General features: G+C 40.0%; 1 protein-coding gene across 1 annotated transcript in view; it reads right to left on the bottom strand.

Moving 5' to 3' along the window:
• Positions 1-17,497: 17,497 nt before the first annotated feature.
• LOC126248873 (uncharacterized) overlaps positions 17,498-19,541 on the bottom strand; it is a 1,116,592-nt gene continuing 1,114,548 nt past the window's right edge. Inside the window, exon 5 of the mRNA XM_049950319.1 lies at positions 17,498-17,844. Coding sequence (XP_049806276.1) covers positions 17,711-17,844 — 134 coding nt within the window. The 3' untranslated portion in view covers positions 17,498-17,710. The remainder of the gene's footprint in view (positions 17,845-19,541) is intronic.

The raw sequence follows: 19,541 nt of genomic DNA, 5'->3' as shown, positions 1-19,541 counted from the left end.
CTGAATTTGTCAAGGGTGAGACTGACTTTCATTCTACCTTTTCTGCAACATACTCATTTGCAATATTATTGATAGTGAAAACTGTTTAGCTGCATCAGATGCCGTCTAGTTTGTAGACTGAGACTCGAGCTCTAACCAATCTACGACTAATTACAGCACCTACTGTTTAAAAACTTTAATTTACGTTCATTCGAAGATGTTTGTCTTTCCATGAAGTGGCGAATAACACTAATAACAAAATGACTTGATTTTTAAAGTTTTCAAAAATAATACCACGAAACCCTGCATTTCATGATGGATAATTGGTCCCAAATGGTGTGTACCATATCACCGTCAGCATGTCTGTGCGCTCCAATTACTTCGACGTTTCTTAAGCGTTTCACGTCTGGGCTAAATAACTCACATGTCAAGAGCTGGGCAAATATTCGTTCTTGACCCTGCTGACGAACTAAAGTAAAGAAAGAACCGGAGTTAACATTCCCCCGGCGACGTTATAGGTGGAGGGCTAACACTGGCGGACATCGTTTGAACTAACTGGAAATTTGGGAATCATCCCAGATTTTTCCCAAAATTCTCTCTCGTCATTCATTTTAATCAACTAAGGAAAATCTACCAAAAATTAAATGGGAATGGGCAGAATCAGAATAGAATCACACGCCTCCCTAATTCAAGTCCAGTATGTATACATATATTTCACCTAACTTGGTTTCCTGAAAGTTCTAATTAGACACATCCACACAGCAAATTGAGAATCCAACCAGCATCAGAATTACGTTTCACGACGGGGATTTGAAACCAGAGCCTTGGAATGAATGGCCTCCCTTTGACTGCTGCACTTTTCTCTCAGTTCACTGAAAGCTATTCCCGTTAATTAATCGATTATTACAGTAACATTCCATTTAAAGCAAAAAGCTTATGTTACTTTCAATAATAAATATACAATGCGTTATCAACTGAAACATTAAGTCTGGAAGTTGTAATAAGAAATATACAAATTTTGTAGGAATGTATCACTAACTATGCAGTTTCAGAGGAAACAAATTCTAAGGAAAGACTCTTAGAGGGTCTTAAGATTTACACCTGCTGTCTCTAGTGACACATAAGTAGGCTTGCAGTTCATTCTGTACTGGTAACGTGTCAGCAACATATATTTGTTGTTTCAGTAATACGATTTTGTACTATCTGTAATCATTTCCTTTGTCTCATAACAAGGATTTTGAAAAACGTAAGTGCAATGCCTTGCATCAACTGCCCGGTGTAGCAGAGCTCTCCAATAGACACGTCTTTCATACTTCTTTGGTGGATGAATGCAAAATATTTAATTAATAGGGAAGTAGTTACAGATTTTCAGAAGTTAGAAAGTTGACGTTGTGGAAGAGCAGACAGCGTAACACTGGAAGAATCTATAGCTGCTCGGACGAGTACTATTGCTAGTGAAGTAAGCCCCTACTTGTACGTACCCCTATGCAGAAATATTAAAAGAAGTCTGTTGTTTGGATGTCATTTATTTTTCCACTTATTAAAAGTGGGATAGAACTGCTTGCATAAAAATATCCCGCAGAACAGTGACTTTTTCGGAAACCAGGACCAATAAAAAGATCCACACTGTAGTTCTGCATGGAACGAATGTACTCAAAGTCCTAAAATCATGTTCCATATGGGCAATATAAAGCTGTTTTAAAACACTCTGGAGCTGTAAATCATGTACTGTCCTTCAGTAGGATAGAAACTGAACTCGTCGCCCTTGTACATCAAACACCGTGGCAACAAACGTGCCTTATAATCCTAAAAATTTATTCACTGCTATCAACTACTGGTTTCTTAACTTCTGCGCGTCAACAAATAGTATTCATGAAACAAAGTCGAACAATTCCATTGTGGCATCTTGGAATACCAGGGACCAGCAAATGAATTTCGTAGGCGAATATCCTATTGAAAATACTCGGAAAGGTAAAGATCGAAAATGAAAGATTATAAAATCGATTACGACAGCTCAAAGTTTCACGCAAATTCTTTATGGATGCACGAGTTGCGTAAAGGGCTATTTGAAATATAAATACAACAAAAAATGAACATCTGCGTGTTTTTGTGTTAATGCAGATAAAAGCATCCTGCGTTTCTGACATTCAGTGAAAATGGCTGATAATAAAATCTGAAGCGACGTCGGGGGATAAATAAATGTATTCATCATTCGATATCTATTGATATTCGACAACTTCAGGGTAAAAAGTGTGGTTTTTATTTGCGCACACGGATAATCAACTCCTGAAACCATCAAGGCGAAAGAAATATAAAGGTCAGCTGTCTCATATGCGTTGCTTATGGAAATTTATTTTTAAGTAATTTCACGGGATTTAGAGTGTCGCTTTGGATTTAAGTAACGTTTTGACGTCTGGACGTACCTTCCGTTCTTGGTAATAAATGTTGTACTGGCTCGGAGCAACAGCGAATGGATAGAATGTAGTATGTAGTATACAGTCTCACTTCCAAGCTACAATTTACCAATTTAGTCGTTTACAAATTGTAACGCTGAATTGAGACTGTACACTACATTCTGTACGTCTCTGTCGCCTGGGTATTGCTGCATATCTGGTTTTGGCACTGAGTTAAGCATATTAAATGCTGCTCCGCAGTACGCGGAATAAGCCTGCAGTAACACGTGTGAGGTAGACAAAGGTGACGACGATCAGGATGTAAGTGAAACCTGTGTCTCGCTCCATAACAGAACGAAAGTTATGAGTCAAACTGTGTGAGATTCTATGATCGACTGTGCTTGATGTTTCAGGCGTTTGGAGCAGGGGTGGAATTTTATTTACTGAATTTAATAATTCTTATTGATAATTTTAAAAAAAATGTAGAAATATTTTATTTTTTCTCTCCACGTATGATCAAAGACCCGTCGCATGTTGATATTAAATTCACCATGTAATACGTCAGTACTAAAAGTTTCGTTTGAATAAATTAATTTTAAACAATGGACGGTGTACTTTCAGAACTCTGACTGATAGTAGCGGTCTTGCACGTGGGTCCAGCAAAGGGTTGTAAATAGCCACACTCGCTTGAAAGCGTCGGCGGTGGGAAACTGCGAGCTCTGTTGTATAAATGTTCGCGTGGCCCTCCGATATTTGACTTTGTACATTGATAGTATGCCAGTAATATCAAATTCAGAAGGCTCGTGACAGTAAGAGAGCGTTTTAATTTCGCAGCTGTGGCCACACTGCTCGGCAGGTATTAATAGCCGCGATGTGATACGATGCGCACTGAATTTTTCGCTTGTCGCCGCGGGCTACGAGCGCCGTTGATGGCGAATAGCGCGCCGCCAACTGTTCAAACACGGGCTGCTGCGGGCTCGCTCTCCATAATACACGAGTGGGCGCGCCCTGTGTACCCACGCATACTTACAGCCTCGTGCCACATTCTGTAACCCAGGCGCACCACCATGAGCACCACCCGCTCTAGTATTTTTCGTGGCACAGTCTAGCGGCATGTTTTTGTGAGGATCAATTAAAGCTACCTAGTAACGGAATTAGAGCAAGTCAGTTCACGTGATATAGCTGTAAGGTCGTATACGCATGCAAAACGATTCAAACTTCCAGACAGAGGTTAAGCTTCGAGGAAGAGCCGAGTATCGTGTGTAGATAACTCAGTTGGTAGAGTACTTGCCAGTGAAACGCAAAGCTTCCATGTTAGTATATTGGTCCGGGACATAGTTTTAATGTGTCAGGAAATTTCAAATTAACACGCACTCCGTAGCAGAGAAGACATGTTTCTGGATCCGATATTGTCTGACAGCGTGGTCGGTGATTAGTGTCTAGCAATTCCTGTCTGGAATGATTTAAAGTGGAATAACCATAGAAATCTAATCGGGGTCCAGCCTGATATTTATTGGAAGGATGCTAAGAAGGTGTAATTCACGCACTACATCGGTCGCTGGAAAGGCTCTCTTTTGGCAAGTTCTAGTGATCGACGGTCTTCGACCCATACAAACTTGGTATCAACGGAAAAAATAGGCAAGACGAATAAAAGCTGCATAGTTTGTCACGGGTTCGTTCAAACAGCATGAGAGTGTCATGGAATGTTGGAAAATTGCAATGAGAGACGTTTAAAGATCCCAGATGTCAAAAGGAGACGAGAAACATACCTTTCTTCTAACATATATTTCGCGTAATAGCAATGACGGCAAACTGAGGTAAGTTCGGACTCAGATGGAAGAATACCAATGGCCGCAGTGGCCAAGCGGGTACAGCACTACCAGACTCCGACCGTGAAAGTCCGGGTACAAGCAGGTATTTTTCCTCCTTCCAGTTCCCCCGGGACTGCCACAGGTTCACTCAGTCTGCTATCAGATGAATAAGTGGGATCTTTCCAGCACTTAAAAGTCGGCCGAGGCAATGCACTCGTCAACCTCCCCCTCCCAGTGCGGTAGCAACGAAAGGCTACATTCTACCTATAGTCAGGCAACTAGCCCGCTTGCGGGTTCTGCGCCGCATACTTTATTTTTACTTTACCTTTTTCACTGGCCATCCTGGTCCCCATGCGCTGTTGCCATTTTTCGGGGTGCACTCAGCCTCGTGATGCTAATTGAGGAGCTACTCGATCGAATAGTAATGGCTCCGGTCACAGAAAACCATCATAACGACCAGGAGAGTGGTGTGCTGACCACACGCCCCTCCTATGCACATCCTCAACTGAGGATGACACGGCGGTCGAACGGTCCCGATGGGCCACTTGTGGCCCGATGACGGAGTGCTTTTTTACTGGAGGGTGCCACGGTCTTCCTTCTAGAATACTGTTCGCAAATAGAATAGCAGAGGTACAGCAGCGTCCCTTCACTACACACCAATTGGTGGCTTGCCGGAGCGCAGATGTAGAGAAAGACGTAAATCCTGAATGGCAGATGACTTTATTTTTTATGTGGCTACCTGAGACAAAAACATATTTCCGGCAAGAAAATTTAAATTGGCTGCTGTTTAACAAATATATCTATTGTTCCTTCCGTAAAACAGCAGCATGTACTTCTTGATGTCTTTTACCACCTGAATGGGGGCTGCGTGCGAAATTGCTTTTACCACGACCTTAAACATAGAAAGAAACATAACGTCATACTGCACCTTCGTTATGACGTTTTCTTATTGGCTTTAACGTAGGGTAAGCAGAGACGAAGTTGCGCTAAAGATCATGTCAGACAGAATTTCCAGTGGTTCGCAGTATAGATACATTATGAGTCAGAATTATTCACGATCCCTGTAGACTACGTGGTAATGTGGTGCTAGCTCTTTTACCACGTAAATTAATACAATTTTCACAGATTAGCCAAATCGACAGTGCGTCGCTCTGGGACATTTAGTTCAGCCGAGAGTCCATAGAATTACTGTGCTCTAGTTAGACGGTCAAAATTTTGTCTTCGTTAGTACGTGTAAAGGTATCTCTGGCTTAACAGGGCATGGGGAATTTTCGAATTTCAAGATGTTTATTATTGATTGAAAAAGAATGCGCTCTCGAAATTTTCGAGATTTTTTACAATTCAGGTCGAATTGTATGGCTAGAAACTGACACATGTTGCTTCCCGTTAGGATTTGTTTTTCTCAAAGAATGTTGTTAAATTTCATGACCAGGGTGGAGACCAGGGGGCGAGGTAACATAGCAGCATGCTCGTAACTAAGAACTGTACACGAAATTTATTGTGAAGAGTAATTTGTTTTCTAAACTTGCATTTCATTTCTGAGTTGTTTTTAATGTGCATTTATCTTTAAAGAGGATGTACCTTCATGAAGCCTGAATGTATGCTCTACTGTATTTCTGGAAAAAATTAATCCATCCAGATTCATGGCATCAATCTGAGTGTATCTAATGTTTGCCCCTCGTATATATGAAATGCATGACAGCTTTGCAACATTTCGCAGCAGCTATGAATTGTCTCTTGGTGCTATAATTTTAGCCAAAGGTTTTCTGTTTCAAAGTAGGACACTTCTTGACTAATAACCTGGTATGCGAAAAATAGGGAAGCGTATAAATGTAATATTGGAATCTCCTTCAGATGTTCAACTTAAGTTGGACGACTGACGACTGACTAGTGTTAGGTATTTCGTGCTTCCCTGTGTTACAGTTGTTCATCAACGCAAATGGTAATGTGTAACAGAAATTATCTGGTAAACTCGGTGGGACTATATTTCAATAGTACATCAACATAGAGATCATCCGATGGTTCACAGTCTCCTTGAGGTGCAACTGTTCTGCTTTACTGGACGTAAAGGTGTTCAACAGAGCGCAATGTCAGCTGCTAAAGTATGCCTTTGAAACCAGGGTCACTAGTTCTATTTCTACTAGCTTCTTCAATTACCTACATGAGGCGAATAGTATCCCACTCCAGGCTAACCACCAATGTAAATTCCTTGATGATCCTGAGTCTTATCTACAAATACAGTCATTAGGAATCCACAACGGAATTCCATTCACGAATTCTGCCGTTCTTCATTGGGCATAAGAATTAGAATTTACGAAGGGGAAACCACATAACAGGTTCTTTTGGACTTACGTTAGGCATTTAATAACTGCTGATCAAACGACTCCATCAGTAAAAAGGATCAAATGACTTAGCTCAATAATTTTGCAGAACCTCTGGACCCAGTTTGAAGAAATTATTAAAAGCAATGAAAATGATATCCAGCCTGTATCACAATGTCTTCTTGGATCCGTTTCAACATTGTACAATATAACACATCGTTTATACATCAACATCCGTTTACTGTGACTCTAGCAATGGTTTTTCTACTGGTAAAGGTATTATTATAAAGAATTCGGTGTTGCCTAACGCATTCGTAACTATTTTATCTTAGTCACCAAGGGTCTCTTTACATCACGTCCAATATTCATAGAGAAGGAGGACATTCTTTCTCAACAAACATTATTTTTATTACGATCGAAGACATTTTTGCCCTACATAGATTCTACAAATTTTAAATGATGTAGTCATGAATTTTTCATCATCATCTCGAAAAAATGAAGTTATGTTATTATTTTTTTGTTTTGATGTACATATCTGCACTCCTGGTACACACTGAAACCCCGACGTCACAGTGCCGTAGTACGCCCTACATGAACTAAGACGTGGCGTTGCACCTTGATAAAGTGGGGACGGATTGGTCCATTTGGTTTGTCACATCTAGACTCGTGCTACAGTATCGTGGCGTGGGTATTTCGGTTGGCAGTAGCACTGCAGACATGTACCTACAAACAAAAACAATTAATAACGTAAGTTTATTTTTTGGTATGATAATTAGAACTTTATAACTAACTACCCCTTGTACTTAGAATAAACACGAAGTAGTAAATTCATTTACTTATTTGATGGTCTGATAGACAGGCAGCAGTCTCAGCATATAGTATGATTTTTGTAATTTAACTGAAGTGAAAAAGAGCACAGCTCAATGTAATCCTTCGTGCAATACATGCAGCAGTGCCACATTTCAATAGGGCGAGCGAAATTAATGGTTATCGTTAACGACAAATGACGTCCGTCCAAAACAGGGCGGCGCAGAAGATTTTTTTTCACTGTCTACCACAGTTCAAATAAGATAAAAGAGTGTCGCTCTTTAAATCAGCAAAGTATATCGAACAAATAACGTCACACGCTATTGAACTGAAGCCTGCGAAGTTTGTAAACGTATATGGGAACTCTCGAGGCTACCAAGGAACGCGTGACTAAAAATACGCGTGCCTTGTCAGTGTTTCTGATGGATGGCTACGTCAGACATTCCTGCCTCGATGAAATCGTGTTGCTGCCAGTTCTATTGTCCTAGAAAATATTGTCCCGCAGCTCTGGCAACAGAAGAAAGGAGTCACTCGCGCTGCTGGTTCTCTTGTTCTGATAAATATAAAACAGGGCTCTAATTTTCCAACTGTGGTGTTATGCCGTTTTGCTTGCTACCTATTCAGAGGTGAAACTTTCCCTGTGGCAACACGTCAATGTCTCAGTTTTTACTGTGTGAAGGAATCAGTGTTAATTAGAACATGAGGAGATTTTTAATGATGCCATGTGGAGAAAGACCGGCATCTGTAATCTAAGGGTAGCGTAGGTGACTCAGAAAATGAAGGTCTTGGATTAGAGTTCTGTCCGATGGATGATTGAAACTTCCAGAAATAATTATTATCTGTGGAAAATAATGGAGAAGATCTGAAAAATAACAAGTTACCATTATGGATAATCTGCCAAATACTAATAAACTGTGGCAGAACTCGAAGTCCTACTTTACGGGACAGCTACATTATCCTGTGACTTCGGTGGCCATTCATTTCTCACATGGCATCAATAAAAATGAGCTTACTGAAATATTGCAGTGCGGGTATATATGTGAATACATATATAATTCCTTCAAGTGGGAATCATTTCTAACGACGAAATGTGCAAGAAAATAATGTTACCCTCTACTGACAATATTCATTTCGATATATCTTATAATATTTCACTGAACTAACGTAAATTGTTCTAGTAATCGGCAAAGCTTTTCCGCAAAATTTTGTGTCACGCGTATATCTTACATTCTGACATTAGTAGAAACTGCAACCAACCAACTATTTTGTTATAAAACTTTAACTCACACACTGTGAATACAACAAAAGATATTGTAGAAAAGTTAAATTCCTAGAATTCCGTGACTGTAGGTGAAACTGTCAATAATCCCTCACAGCTGTACAATAATCCAAAACTTCTGATCACTACTTCAAGCACCATTGGCCATGTCCTATTTGTTAAAACTGCTTGGGTTAATGAATATGTTTGAATAAATAAAATAAATACAGAAGGGGCTGGTCGAGGCTAATTAGTTTGTGCTAAATTAATTGCTTTCCTTCCTGAAATGCAATTAAGTGTGCCTCATGCCCAGATGCTAGCATTATACTTTGTGGATTGCGTTTCTCGAGTAGTAAATGTAACTGTTTAGTGTAGGCGATTCTGTTGAACGAATGTAGAGTACAGCGTGTTTTTCGTCTTGTTGATGACGGTGAGACAGAGAGAGAGAGAGAGAGAGAGAGAGAGAGTAAGAGAGGGAGTTATGGAGGAAGGAAGGGTGAAACCCAATGTTTCCCCATTATCTAGACACCAGAGTGCCGTTGAGCTTTATCCGGCGGGCGAATCGCTATGTGCTCTCACTCCATTAGACACTACGGATAAGTTTTGGAGTTAACTTTTGATAAAGGTGCGCAGAAAGAGAGGGAGTTATGGAGGAAGGTAGGGTGAAACCCAATGTTTCCCCATTATCTAGACACCAGAGTGCCGTTGAGCTTTATCCGGCGGGCGAATCGCTATGTGCTCTCACTCCATTAGGCACTACGGATAAGTTTTGGAGTTAACTTTTGATAAAGGTGCGCAGAAAAGAACTGTACTTCACCACCCTTCCTTCCCCTTCCAGCCAAACACAGTAGCAATGTGCACATGTGATTGGGCGGGTGGTGGAGAAATATGCTATAGCAAAACGCATCCTACCGTATCAGGCGACAGCGTCATTCTGCTGCATCTGTCTGTAGTGTGATTTAATAACTGCTTCCGTGTTAGTGTGTTTTTATGACTGTCATAAAACAACCTCGATAAATATTTGGCAAGAAGCTATAAAAACGATGTTCTGTGCAAATTTTGTCATGAGTATAAATGGTAAGTGCCAATGGTGCATATTACAGGATTTGCAATTGCCAAGGGCGTTAACAGCTGGAACACCCAATGTGCAATCTGAGACACTTTAAATTCTAATGAGGCTGTCTTCTGCCGTTAGCGTTACTATTAGGTATCTTAGGATAGTGTTCCAGCTGACAATTGTACATTATCAATCTTGCCTGTGGAGACAGAAAATCCTGATACTAAAAAGGTAATCTGAAGTGAGCTCATTATTTGGTGCTTGAATATAGCAAAGTGATGTGAACATCCAAAGGTATTTATTCTAATGTAGAGTGAATATGATTAGTCATGTACTTCTGCTATGACTATGACGTAGTTGATACGATGTCGTAAAATTGTTTTGATTAAAGTGAATAGTTGTTAAAGATATTGTTGTGTTTTTCGTTGTTATATTCAAACATAAAACTAAAAGTAGAAGTAAAAATGAGACTACAAAATGCTAATAAAGCCTACGACTTAGGACAAAAGCATCTAAGGTATAAACTGCTGACAGGGAAGCTAAAATGAAGCTAATGACACAATCATCAGACCAATCTTAACCCATGGAGCAGAAACTTGGAATCCAACTAAAATGGAAGAACACCAATTATGAGTATTTGAAAACAAAGTTTATAGGAAAATCTTCACCCCATAATGTGATAATTCATCGCAAAGCTGGGCGAGAAGATACAACAACAAGCAACAATAAAAGCATAATAAATTCCAGGCCATCTTATGAGAATGAAAGAGGGTTAAGTGGTTTTAAGTATATTCATAGAGAAGTCATTTGGTAAGAGACCACATGGGAGACCGAGGACTTCATGGGCAAATGAAATTAATACAATATGCGACAGGAAGGGCGTAAATAATTGGCTGAAAGCAGCACAAGATAGAAGCATTCGGGGGTTACAGCTTCGAGTCCCTTAGAAGGCAAGAAGAAGCAGAAGAAACCTGTTGGTAGAAACTAAAGTATTTCTCTCTAAAAGCACCGATGTGGCCTTCAAGCTTAACGTTCCCAACGTGTCTTGCTCCTCCCTATAATGCACTGCCATAAAGTCTGATATTTATTGGGGCGCTGATAAACTATCTCATGATCTATGTTTCGGATCTAATACAACCGGATACAGAAGCTGCGCGCCGTCGTAGCAGTGCGACCTCGGCCAAGGAGTCGTGTAGAAAGGGACTGTGATGTACATATAGCTAGTTGATTCTAAGTATGTCTAATAAGTAGCTTATTATTTCGTTCGCACATTGGAGATGCTTAAGGTTTGTAAAAGTGGCATTTAGAAAAATGCAGAAATAACTGGAAAAGTCCTAAGTGCTCGGTTCTTTTTCAAGGAGAATCAAAACTTGTTTACTGAAGACATTTTATATATTTTGATATATAATTGTAGTTTAGTACACCACAATGTTGAGCTAATGCTGTAGTGGTGGACAAATAATTTCTGCACCATGAATGAATCACTTGGGTAGCATGAAACTAATCTCATACATATCTAATGGTAATAAAAGGAAACAATTGCCGTTTCAGACCATTAATAAAAATTTATCCCACAGGACTCCATGCATTTTAGTCATCAGATACATCAACCTTTATCGTTGTCATTACCAAAGAACAAGGGCTCTGGATGAGGCAGGGAGCACGAATATCAGCCGCCTCTTTTATTCGAAATCACGAGACAGAGTATCGCTTACAGCGTCTTGCAGTGGATTTAGAAGAAACGGCATTTGATCTGCTTATTAAGATTTATTACTCTCACACGTAAAGATATTTTTTTCATTCAGTGACACAAAATTTTTACGTCCTTAATACTTTCTTAATGTTATCGAAATTGTTGTCTGTGCCATAAAAGCAATCTTTTATTTTAGAGAGTGATAGTATTGTGTAAGGTACAATTCTGTGTTAGGTAACAAAACATATTTTTGTTAGTAAGACATTAAAGTAACTACCGTGTTACAGATTGCATCACGTGAAAATAAAATTATGCGTATTACCTGCAAACAAACACAGAAAGATATGCTGAACTTATCTCAGAAAGCATCTAGTCTTTGTGCGATACCTTTACCTGCAAATGAAGCACATTAATGTCTTTAATAACGACGATAGCGGATGCCACATAGGACTCGACCGATATCGCCGAGGGAAAGATAGGTAGTCCTTGTTCTCTAGGGCAATCTCGCGACACGTATCAGCCCTCGTCGACGATCAACCGATGGGGAATTAGTGTGTAACCTAATAACGGGAAGGTGATTACTTTCCGGAGCAGGAGATGAGTCAGTTCAATAGGGCTTTCGGGTCAGAGTCAGTCGGTATCTGCGTATCTGCTAGACGTACTGACCAACTGTCTCACTAGCGCGAAATTTTTTTTTTTTTTTTTTTGTAACTGTTGATAAAGCTTCCCAGTTTGGTATAAATTTTTATGTGGATACATGGAGAATACTCAGAGACGTATCGTAGCTGCTTCTTCGTGACGCATCATGTGATAGTGCTATAAATATAATTAACATTCGCTACATCATATATTATCGGAAAAAAATGATGAAATTATGAGACAATTGTTTCGACCGGTATCTGCAGAAATAAGTAAGTACTCGCATCTTATATTTGTCACCATACTCGTTACAAAGGCATCTGCAGGTATGCGTTCGATACAAATCTTTTACACACTTAGTGCTCTGGAGCTAGTATGAAACTCGGGAATTTGGTTTTTGATCGCTAAAATGTCAACATCTACCACATAGAAATCATTTAAAGTTTGTTATGCGGCTAGAGCGACGCATAGTAAACATAATTATATCCTATGAAAATTTTTGAAGACACGTGCTGCAAATGTTCGTATGTAACTGTCCGGCAGCACCCGCTTCACGTTGTTAAAAACAAACGGTGGCCAACTACACGAACGTTGTTGTCAACAGCATGAAGCACGTGCTACCACACACGTACACACTAACGCTTACAGTACATGTGTTAAATACCGTTTATGTAACATAATGATACTTACAGTGAATCGTTGAAGATGAGCGCGTGGCCTAATACCGGACAGCACAATAAATTTAAAGCAAATCCTACGCAGCCGATGACGACTGTTTATTTATCAAAATCTGAAGTTCCTAAGTATGATATAAAATGTGGATGGGATAGCTATATTAAATACTTAATTGTGCTCGTGATTTTCATAAGTAATTGTCAAGGTATTTAACGACAAAAAACATGTGCAGTATCATTGTCTTTGATTGGATACCCCTAAGCCGATGTAGATGTCTAAGTTCCCATCTCCAATGGACGATTCGAAACGAAATTTGTAATGAGGAAGTAGCAGAATATTGCATGTACTGTGAGGCTAAAAAATAACTGACGTGTAAAGAGTGGATGTAGAAGAGAGTTTTATGCAGCAACGTACTTGAACGAAATTTAAAGAGAGGCAGACAGAGATATAAGAGAACGCAATAAATCACGTTCAGAAACAAACAGTGAAAGATTTCTCAGTAGTCAGGGGAACTATCTGATTACTGGAAACGTTTCAAATTAAAAGTAATTATAATGTTACAGCGTTATTTATAACTAAACATAGTTCTATTACATCTCTTCTTTCCTGATAAATAAGTTTGTTTAGTTAACGAACAGCGAATTACCCAATATTACGGTATTACGCATAAATGGAAACTATTCTAACAATTTTCGAACTTCACTATAATTTCCTTTGAAATTCCTTAGTCAGGTAACACAGTACGCCACGACGCGTAATTAAATTTCATATTTGGGTGAATAGGTGTATCAACGCAGATGCATTTGCACATTTTCAAAAACGAAGTAAAAACAAATGTGATTTGCAAGTAATGTCTTCTTGATGTTCTCAAGGAAAATTTTCTACTGATTTTATTGGATTTTTATCTGTGATTAAATATTCCGTAACGTATTACCAAAAAACTTTTGACATATTATTCTGACGGTAAATGATACACAATAAACAAAATGTGAACTATAGAGGAGAGTATGACATGAGCGCCTACTGCATGGGAGTTGCTGCGCCGGGGGATGTGTGGGGCAAGGTAGCAGTGCTTTGCACACATTTTTATTGCCATTTGTTCTCGTCCTCCAGAAAAAAAGCAAAGGTTCTAAGGCCTTTGTGAGAAGAGCTGCAAAAAGTTTGTCTAATTAACATGTCGAGGTGCAAACGAACTTGTGGGACATATTCCTGGAAGGCTAAAACTTCAGAGTGCAACTTTCAGCACTGAAAATGTCCATTTCAGAAGACAGATATGCAGAAGCATATAAACAGAGAATAAAAAGATGTGGTAACAGGAGATTTATAGCATCTGTGAGAGTTTTTGCGGTTTTTATAAGCTGGAAACAACTTTTAATGGCTGATGTTCTGCAGCTGACCTCTGAGACACCAAACCAATTCATCATCATACTGCTCAGTTTGTGATATTTAATTTACTGCTGGATTCTGGAACTTCACACTGGGTTCACGCTACGTAGACTTCAGTGAACAACGTGTTCCTATAGCACACTGACAAGAAGAAAGGCTACTTTTGTTCAGTACAGTTACTGACACCACGGTTATAATTACTTCTCGTAGATCTGAGACAGATTTTAGCACATAATGTTAATGTTAATATGTGGTCGTCTAAGTGTACTGTATGTATAACAGCGAAGGAATGGAAGGAAATGTAGCAACGCCTCAAATGTTAGTAACGTTGGGAATCAGTAGTCACAAAAATATTGATAAATACGAAACTATTTTAAAATGTCGGAGGAATGGCCCGCATCAAATACATGCTGTTTGGGCTTTTTCGTGCTATTTTCCTTGGCTGGTGACACAGCGTGTGGATTGAGTGTTGGAAAAGCTTTTCCAGAAGAAGGAAACAGAGACTGCAGCAGTCTGCTGGTGTGGGAAGCGGAAAAAGCGTGTGCCCTTTAAGTGGGCCCGGAAAGCCACGGCTGTTACCTCGTCGATTGCGGCAGAGGGCCGTTTCCTTGGGCAACTTCGGCTGCGGCTGGCGCACACACACCAGCGCTTAGCGCTTGCTCTTGTTTCCTTTCGGCCACCGTCGCCCGTAATGCGAATAAAGGAACACCACTAGAAAAATTGTGGGAGAAGAGGCACAGCAACAGATCTGTCCTGTCGTTCTCGAAAAATCTCTCGCATGTAGTAAGTTAAAATAGTTTTAGAACTACAACATTCAACAAAGTGAGTCACTGGCACGATGTCCTTCCAGCCTTTGCTTCTTGTCCAGATAGTATAAGTCCTCTGACGAATCATTAGTGGCAGAAATTGGAACTAACTATGTCACTTGAAAAGACAAGAGCAAGGGAGGGAAAGTCATGTGTTGAGAGCAGTAGGTATTACGTTTGTAGTTCGCAACTGGTAATTATTTGAAAGCTAAAATTTTGCTGATTCCACCCACTAAGAGTAAATAAATATAGGGAATCTTACAATTCATGCTACACATTTCTACCGGTTGTAGAGAGGACTCAATAGGTCAAGGTTCACATGGGAACCATTGTCCGGAATCGTTATCCAGCGACGCTACAGAGCGACAGAATTCCAGGCGCCAGCTCCTGTAAATGTATGTATATACAGGGAGATTCCGTGATGATGTTACAAACTTTCAGGGATGTTGGTGAATGATAAATCTATCAATCTGAGATAAGAGTTCCAGTACCAGAATCGAACGAATCGAAAATTATGAGCGCAACTGTTCTGGTACGTCCGACAGTGGAGTAAATGTACTGGTACCGTTGTTGCTAAGATTATAGGGTAGGCAAATTTCAGAGGTGGTAGTATGGACAATAAAAGAAGAAATGTCCAGTAAGCATGGGTTCTAAAATGCATACCTTAAGAGCTACGAGCACATATTCATTAGAGGAGATTTGTTTCACAGTAGCGAAGATGAACAAGTGCTCATAGCTTCTCAGGACTTGATTTTCAGAGCCAATGTTTGCTGAACTTTTTTCCTTGTTTTGGTCCATACTACCACCTCTGGAAGTTGCCTGTCCTACAGTCCTAGCAACAACGTTACCGGTACATTTATTCCACTGTCAAATGTATAAGAACGGTTTTTGCAGCCTCGATGTTATGAAATAGTATACTAATCGATTGATCCAATTCAGAATCACTAATGCTTCGTTTTCCTTTGTTGCATGTTTTCTTAATTTGTATAATGAACTACCATAAGAAGCTGATGCCATTTCATAAGTCAAGGAAGAATAGATCCCAATAAATCTCTTAGCACCGACAGCAAAAATTGTTTAAAACAATAACTGAAGAATCACCCACAAAAAACAATGTCATCTTTGATAGCAAAGTAAGTAAACCCACATATAAAACTATCAAATTATAACAGTGTAAATCTATTAATAACAGTATAACTTAATCTAATAATATTTGTGAATACTGCGTAAGGTGAATCATATTGAAAACATTAAGTGTTATCTCAGATTTCCGTGGAAATTACAAATCACATACTGCTGTAAATAAATATTGCATTTTACTTAAATTAATGAAAACTCACATTAATTTGCATTACTTGTGTCTAAAAGTAAAGGCAAATAAAATAACTGTAAAGTTATCGGAAAAAATTACGTTCCGGGTGAAAACATCAAAACTTCATTGTCGTTGGGGGTCTCCTTGCAGGTGCTTGATTTAGCAAAACCCTTGCACAGATTGTTTTTTTGTTGATTCGAACACTAGAAGGGTCTGGGTGCTTAATGTTTCGAAAATTTAAAATAATGGTCACCCTAGCGGGTTTATACTATATGTGTTGCACAACACGTTTTAGGATACCAGAATTACTTTCACTGGAGTTTAGTATTTCCTTTGCTGCTTAGTTAAAAGGATTACTGCTAAGCAACATATTTGTAATAGTGTTTTAGAGGTACATGATATGAATGTTGATATTTCAGACACTACTAAAAATATTTTGAAAGTGTCCATCCGTTCTAAACATCCTCGTCATTTGTGTGTCAGCAGACTTAATCAGGCTCATTGTTCATCAGTTCAAATTTCTCAGTAGGATTGCACCAGTTACCTACCGCAGCAGACACCTGCACATACATAAGCCTGGTATATACATACTAATTTTATAAAATTTATACTTCTTTTTACTATTAACTGTATTGAAATATTTGCTTGGATAATAATCAAATCTGACAGTTGTTACTGATGTGTTTAAATTACAGTTGGTTATAAGACCTCGAAACGAAAAGCCAATGTAAATAAATAAATAAAAAGTTGTAACCTCGTAGCATTTGCAGCACTTACGTGTAGTTTCTATGACAACCGATCTAATTATGTGTTTAATATGAAGTAAAACCGCAAACTCGTCGTAATTACGATGGATTGTTGTTATAACATAAAATATTGACTACGATTCTGTCGTTTGGGAGGAAATGATGATGTACCAATACAATTCAGCAGCGGATTATAACTGTCCATATTATCGTGTCACACACCATTTTAAGTAGAAATTCTCTTTGTAGTGTAGTCACAATTTTTAGTGTCGAGGATAAATGCGTTTGACCAAAACCGGTTGAGAAGTCGACGACAGCCAGTACTGATTACTGTCTAAGTAAAACTGACAATACGTTCGTCTACAAGAGATACGTTTAAAAACAAAGAGTAAACAACACACATTTCAGTAGTTACAGGGCTAGAATGAGAAAAGAATACCAGATGCTTGCATGCTGTACTCGCACTGTGGTCTAACATACTTCGACCAAACAAATACACTCAGGACACTGCAGAAAAACTCCATAAAATACTAAATGAAGCAATTATTTATGCGATCGACATCATTTTTCTCCTCAAAATTTGAAAATCTGATTGTAGGCGTACTATTCCGACATAAGTACAAAGGAACAAATTGTTTCTATTTTTCATTTTTTTACAGTTCTTCCACAGTAGACTGTCAAAATAAAACTTTCTTGGTTTATTGTATATGCATACAATTTAAAGCTTGTGTCTTCTCTTTGGTGACTGATCTTCAGAACTTTTGAGTAAACTGGTGAGATGCGGATTATAATTGAGAATCCGACGTGTGAGTGCAGGCAGCGTGGAGTTAGGTGTCTGCGATCTCCGTGGTCTCGGGGTCTGAGCGTTCCTCCACTACGGTGTCCAGCTCCAGGGAGGGGAACCCACGGCTGAGCGCCCTCTCGCTCCTCAGGCTCACGGCGCGCGACGAACGGTCCGACCCTGTAAAATAACGAGCATTGATTTCTTGCAGCTCATTTACACTGAAACACCAGAGAAACTATTACAGGCATGCGTGTTCAAATACAGAGATATGTAAACAGGTAGAATAGAGTGCTGCGATCGGCAACGCCTATACAAAACAACAAGTGTCTAGCACATCTGTCGGATCGGCAACTGCTGCTACAATGCAGGTTATCAACATATAAGTGAGTTTGAACGTGGTGTTATAGTTGGCACACGAGCGATGGGACACAGCATCTTGGAGGTAGCGATGAAGTGGGGATTTTTCCGTACTAGCATTTCATGAGTGCACCGTGAATATCAGGAATCCGACAAAACATCGAATCTCCGACATCGCTGCGGGCGGAAAAAAGATCCTGCAAGAATGGGACCAACGACGACTGAAGAGAATCGTTCAACGTGACAGAAGTGCAAACCTTCCGCAGACTGCTCCATATTTCAGAGCTGGACCATCAACAAGTGTCTGCGTGCGAACAATTCAACGAAACATCATCGACATGGGCTTTTGGAGCCGAAGGCCCACACGTGTACCCTTGATGACTGCACACAAAACTTTACGCCTCGCCTGGGCCCGTCAACGCTGACATTGGACTGTTGATGACTGGAAACATGTTGCCTGGTCAGACGAATCTGGCTTCAAATTGTATCGAACGGATGGACGAGTACGGGTATGGAGACAAACCCGTGGAATCCGTGGACCGTGCATGTCAGCTGGTGGAGGCTCTGTAATGGTGTGGGGAGTGTGCAGTTGGAGTGATATGGGACCCTAATACGTCTAGATACGACTCTGGCAGGTGATAGGTACGTAAGCGTCCTATCTGATCACCTGCATCCATTCACGTCCATCGTCCATTCTGGCGGACTTGGGCAATTCCAGCAGGACAATGCGACAAATGGTTGAAATGGCTCTGAGTACTATGGGACTCAACTTCTAAGGTCATCAGTCCCCTAGAACGTAGAACTACTTAAACCTAACTAACCTAAGGACATCACACACATCCATGCCCGAGACAGGATTCGAACCTGCGACCGTAGTGGTCACGTGGTTCCAGACTGTAGCGTCTAGAACCGCTCGGCCACCACGGCCGGCCCGACAATGCGACACCCCACACGTTTAGAATTGCTACAAAGTGACTCCAGCAATGCTCTCCTGGTCTTAACCACTTCCGCTTGCGCTTATCCTCGATGCCTTGCAACGTGCTGTTCAGAAGAGATTTCCACCCTCTCGTAATCTTACGGATGTATGGACAGTCCTCCAGGATTCACGGTGTCAATTCCCTCCAGCACTACTTCAGACTTTAGTCGAGTCCATGCCATGTCGTGTTGCGGCACTTCTACGTGCTCTCTGGGGCCCTACACGATATTAGGCAGGTGTACCAATTTATTTGGCTCTTCAATGTATTACAATACAAAATGTACAGCAAGACATTGCAAATGAGTATGACAGTGTGAAAAATGGAATGTCTTGTATCTGGGAGAACGCTGCGACGACAGCACTCGCAGCCTGTAGGACGTGAGTTCCGAATCCTTTTGTATTTTAGAGCACATTTTACATTATCGAACGCGTGGCAGGCACCATTTGTTTCTACAGGTAAATTTTTAGATAGTACAGCTGACAACACACATAATATAGAAAAAAAAATTCAGAATTTTAATTTTAACACATAAAAGCTATT

Source organism: Schistocerca nitens, chromosome 3 (genome assembly GCF_023898315.1).
Source record: "Schistocerca nitens isolate TAMUIC-IGC-003100 chromosome 3, iqSchNite1.1, whole genome shotgun sequence".
Taxonomy (NCBI): domain Eukaryota; kingdom Metazoa; phylum Arthropoda; class Insecta; order Orthoptera; family Acrididae; genus Schistocerca; species Schistocerca nitens.
This window is presented reverse-complemented; position numbering and strand designations above follow the sequence as displayed.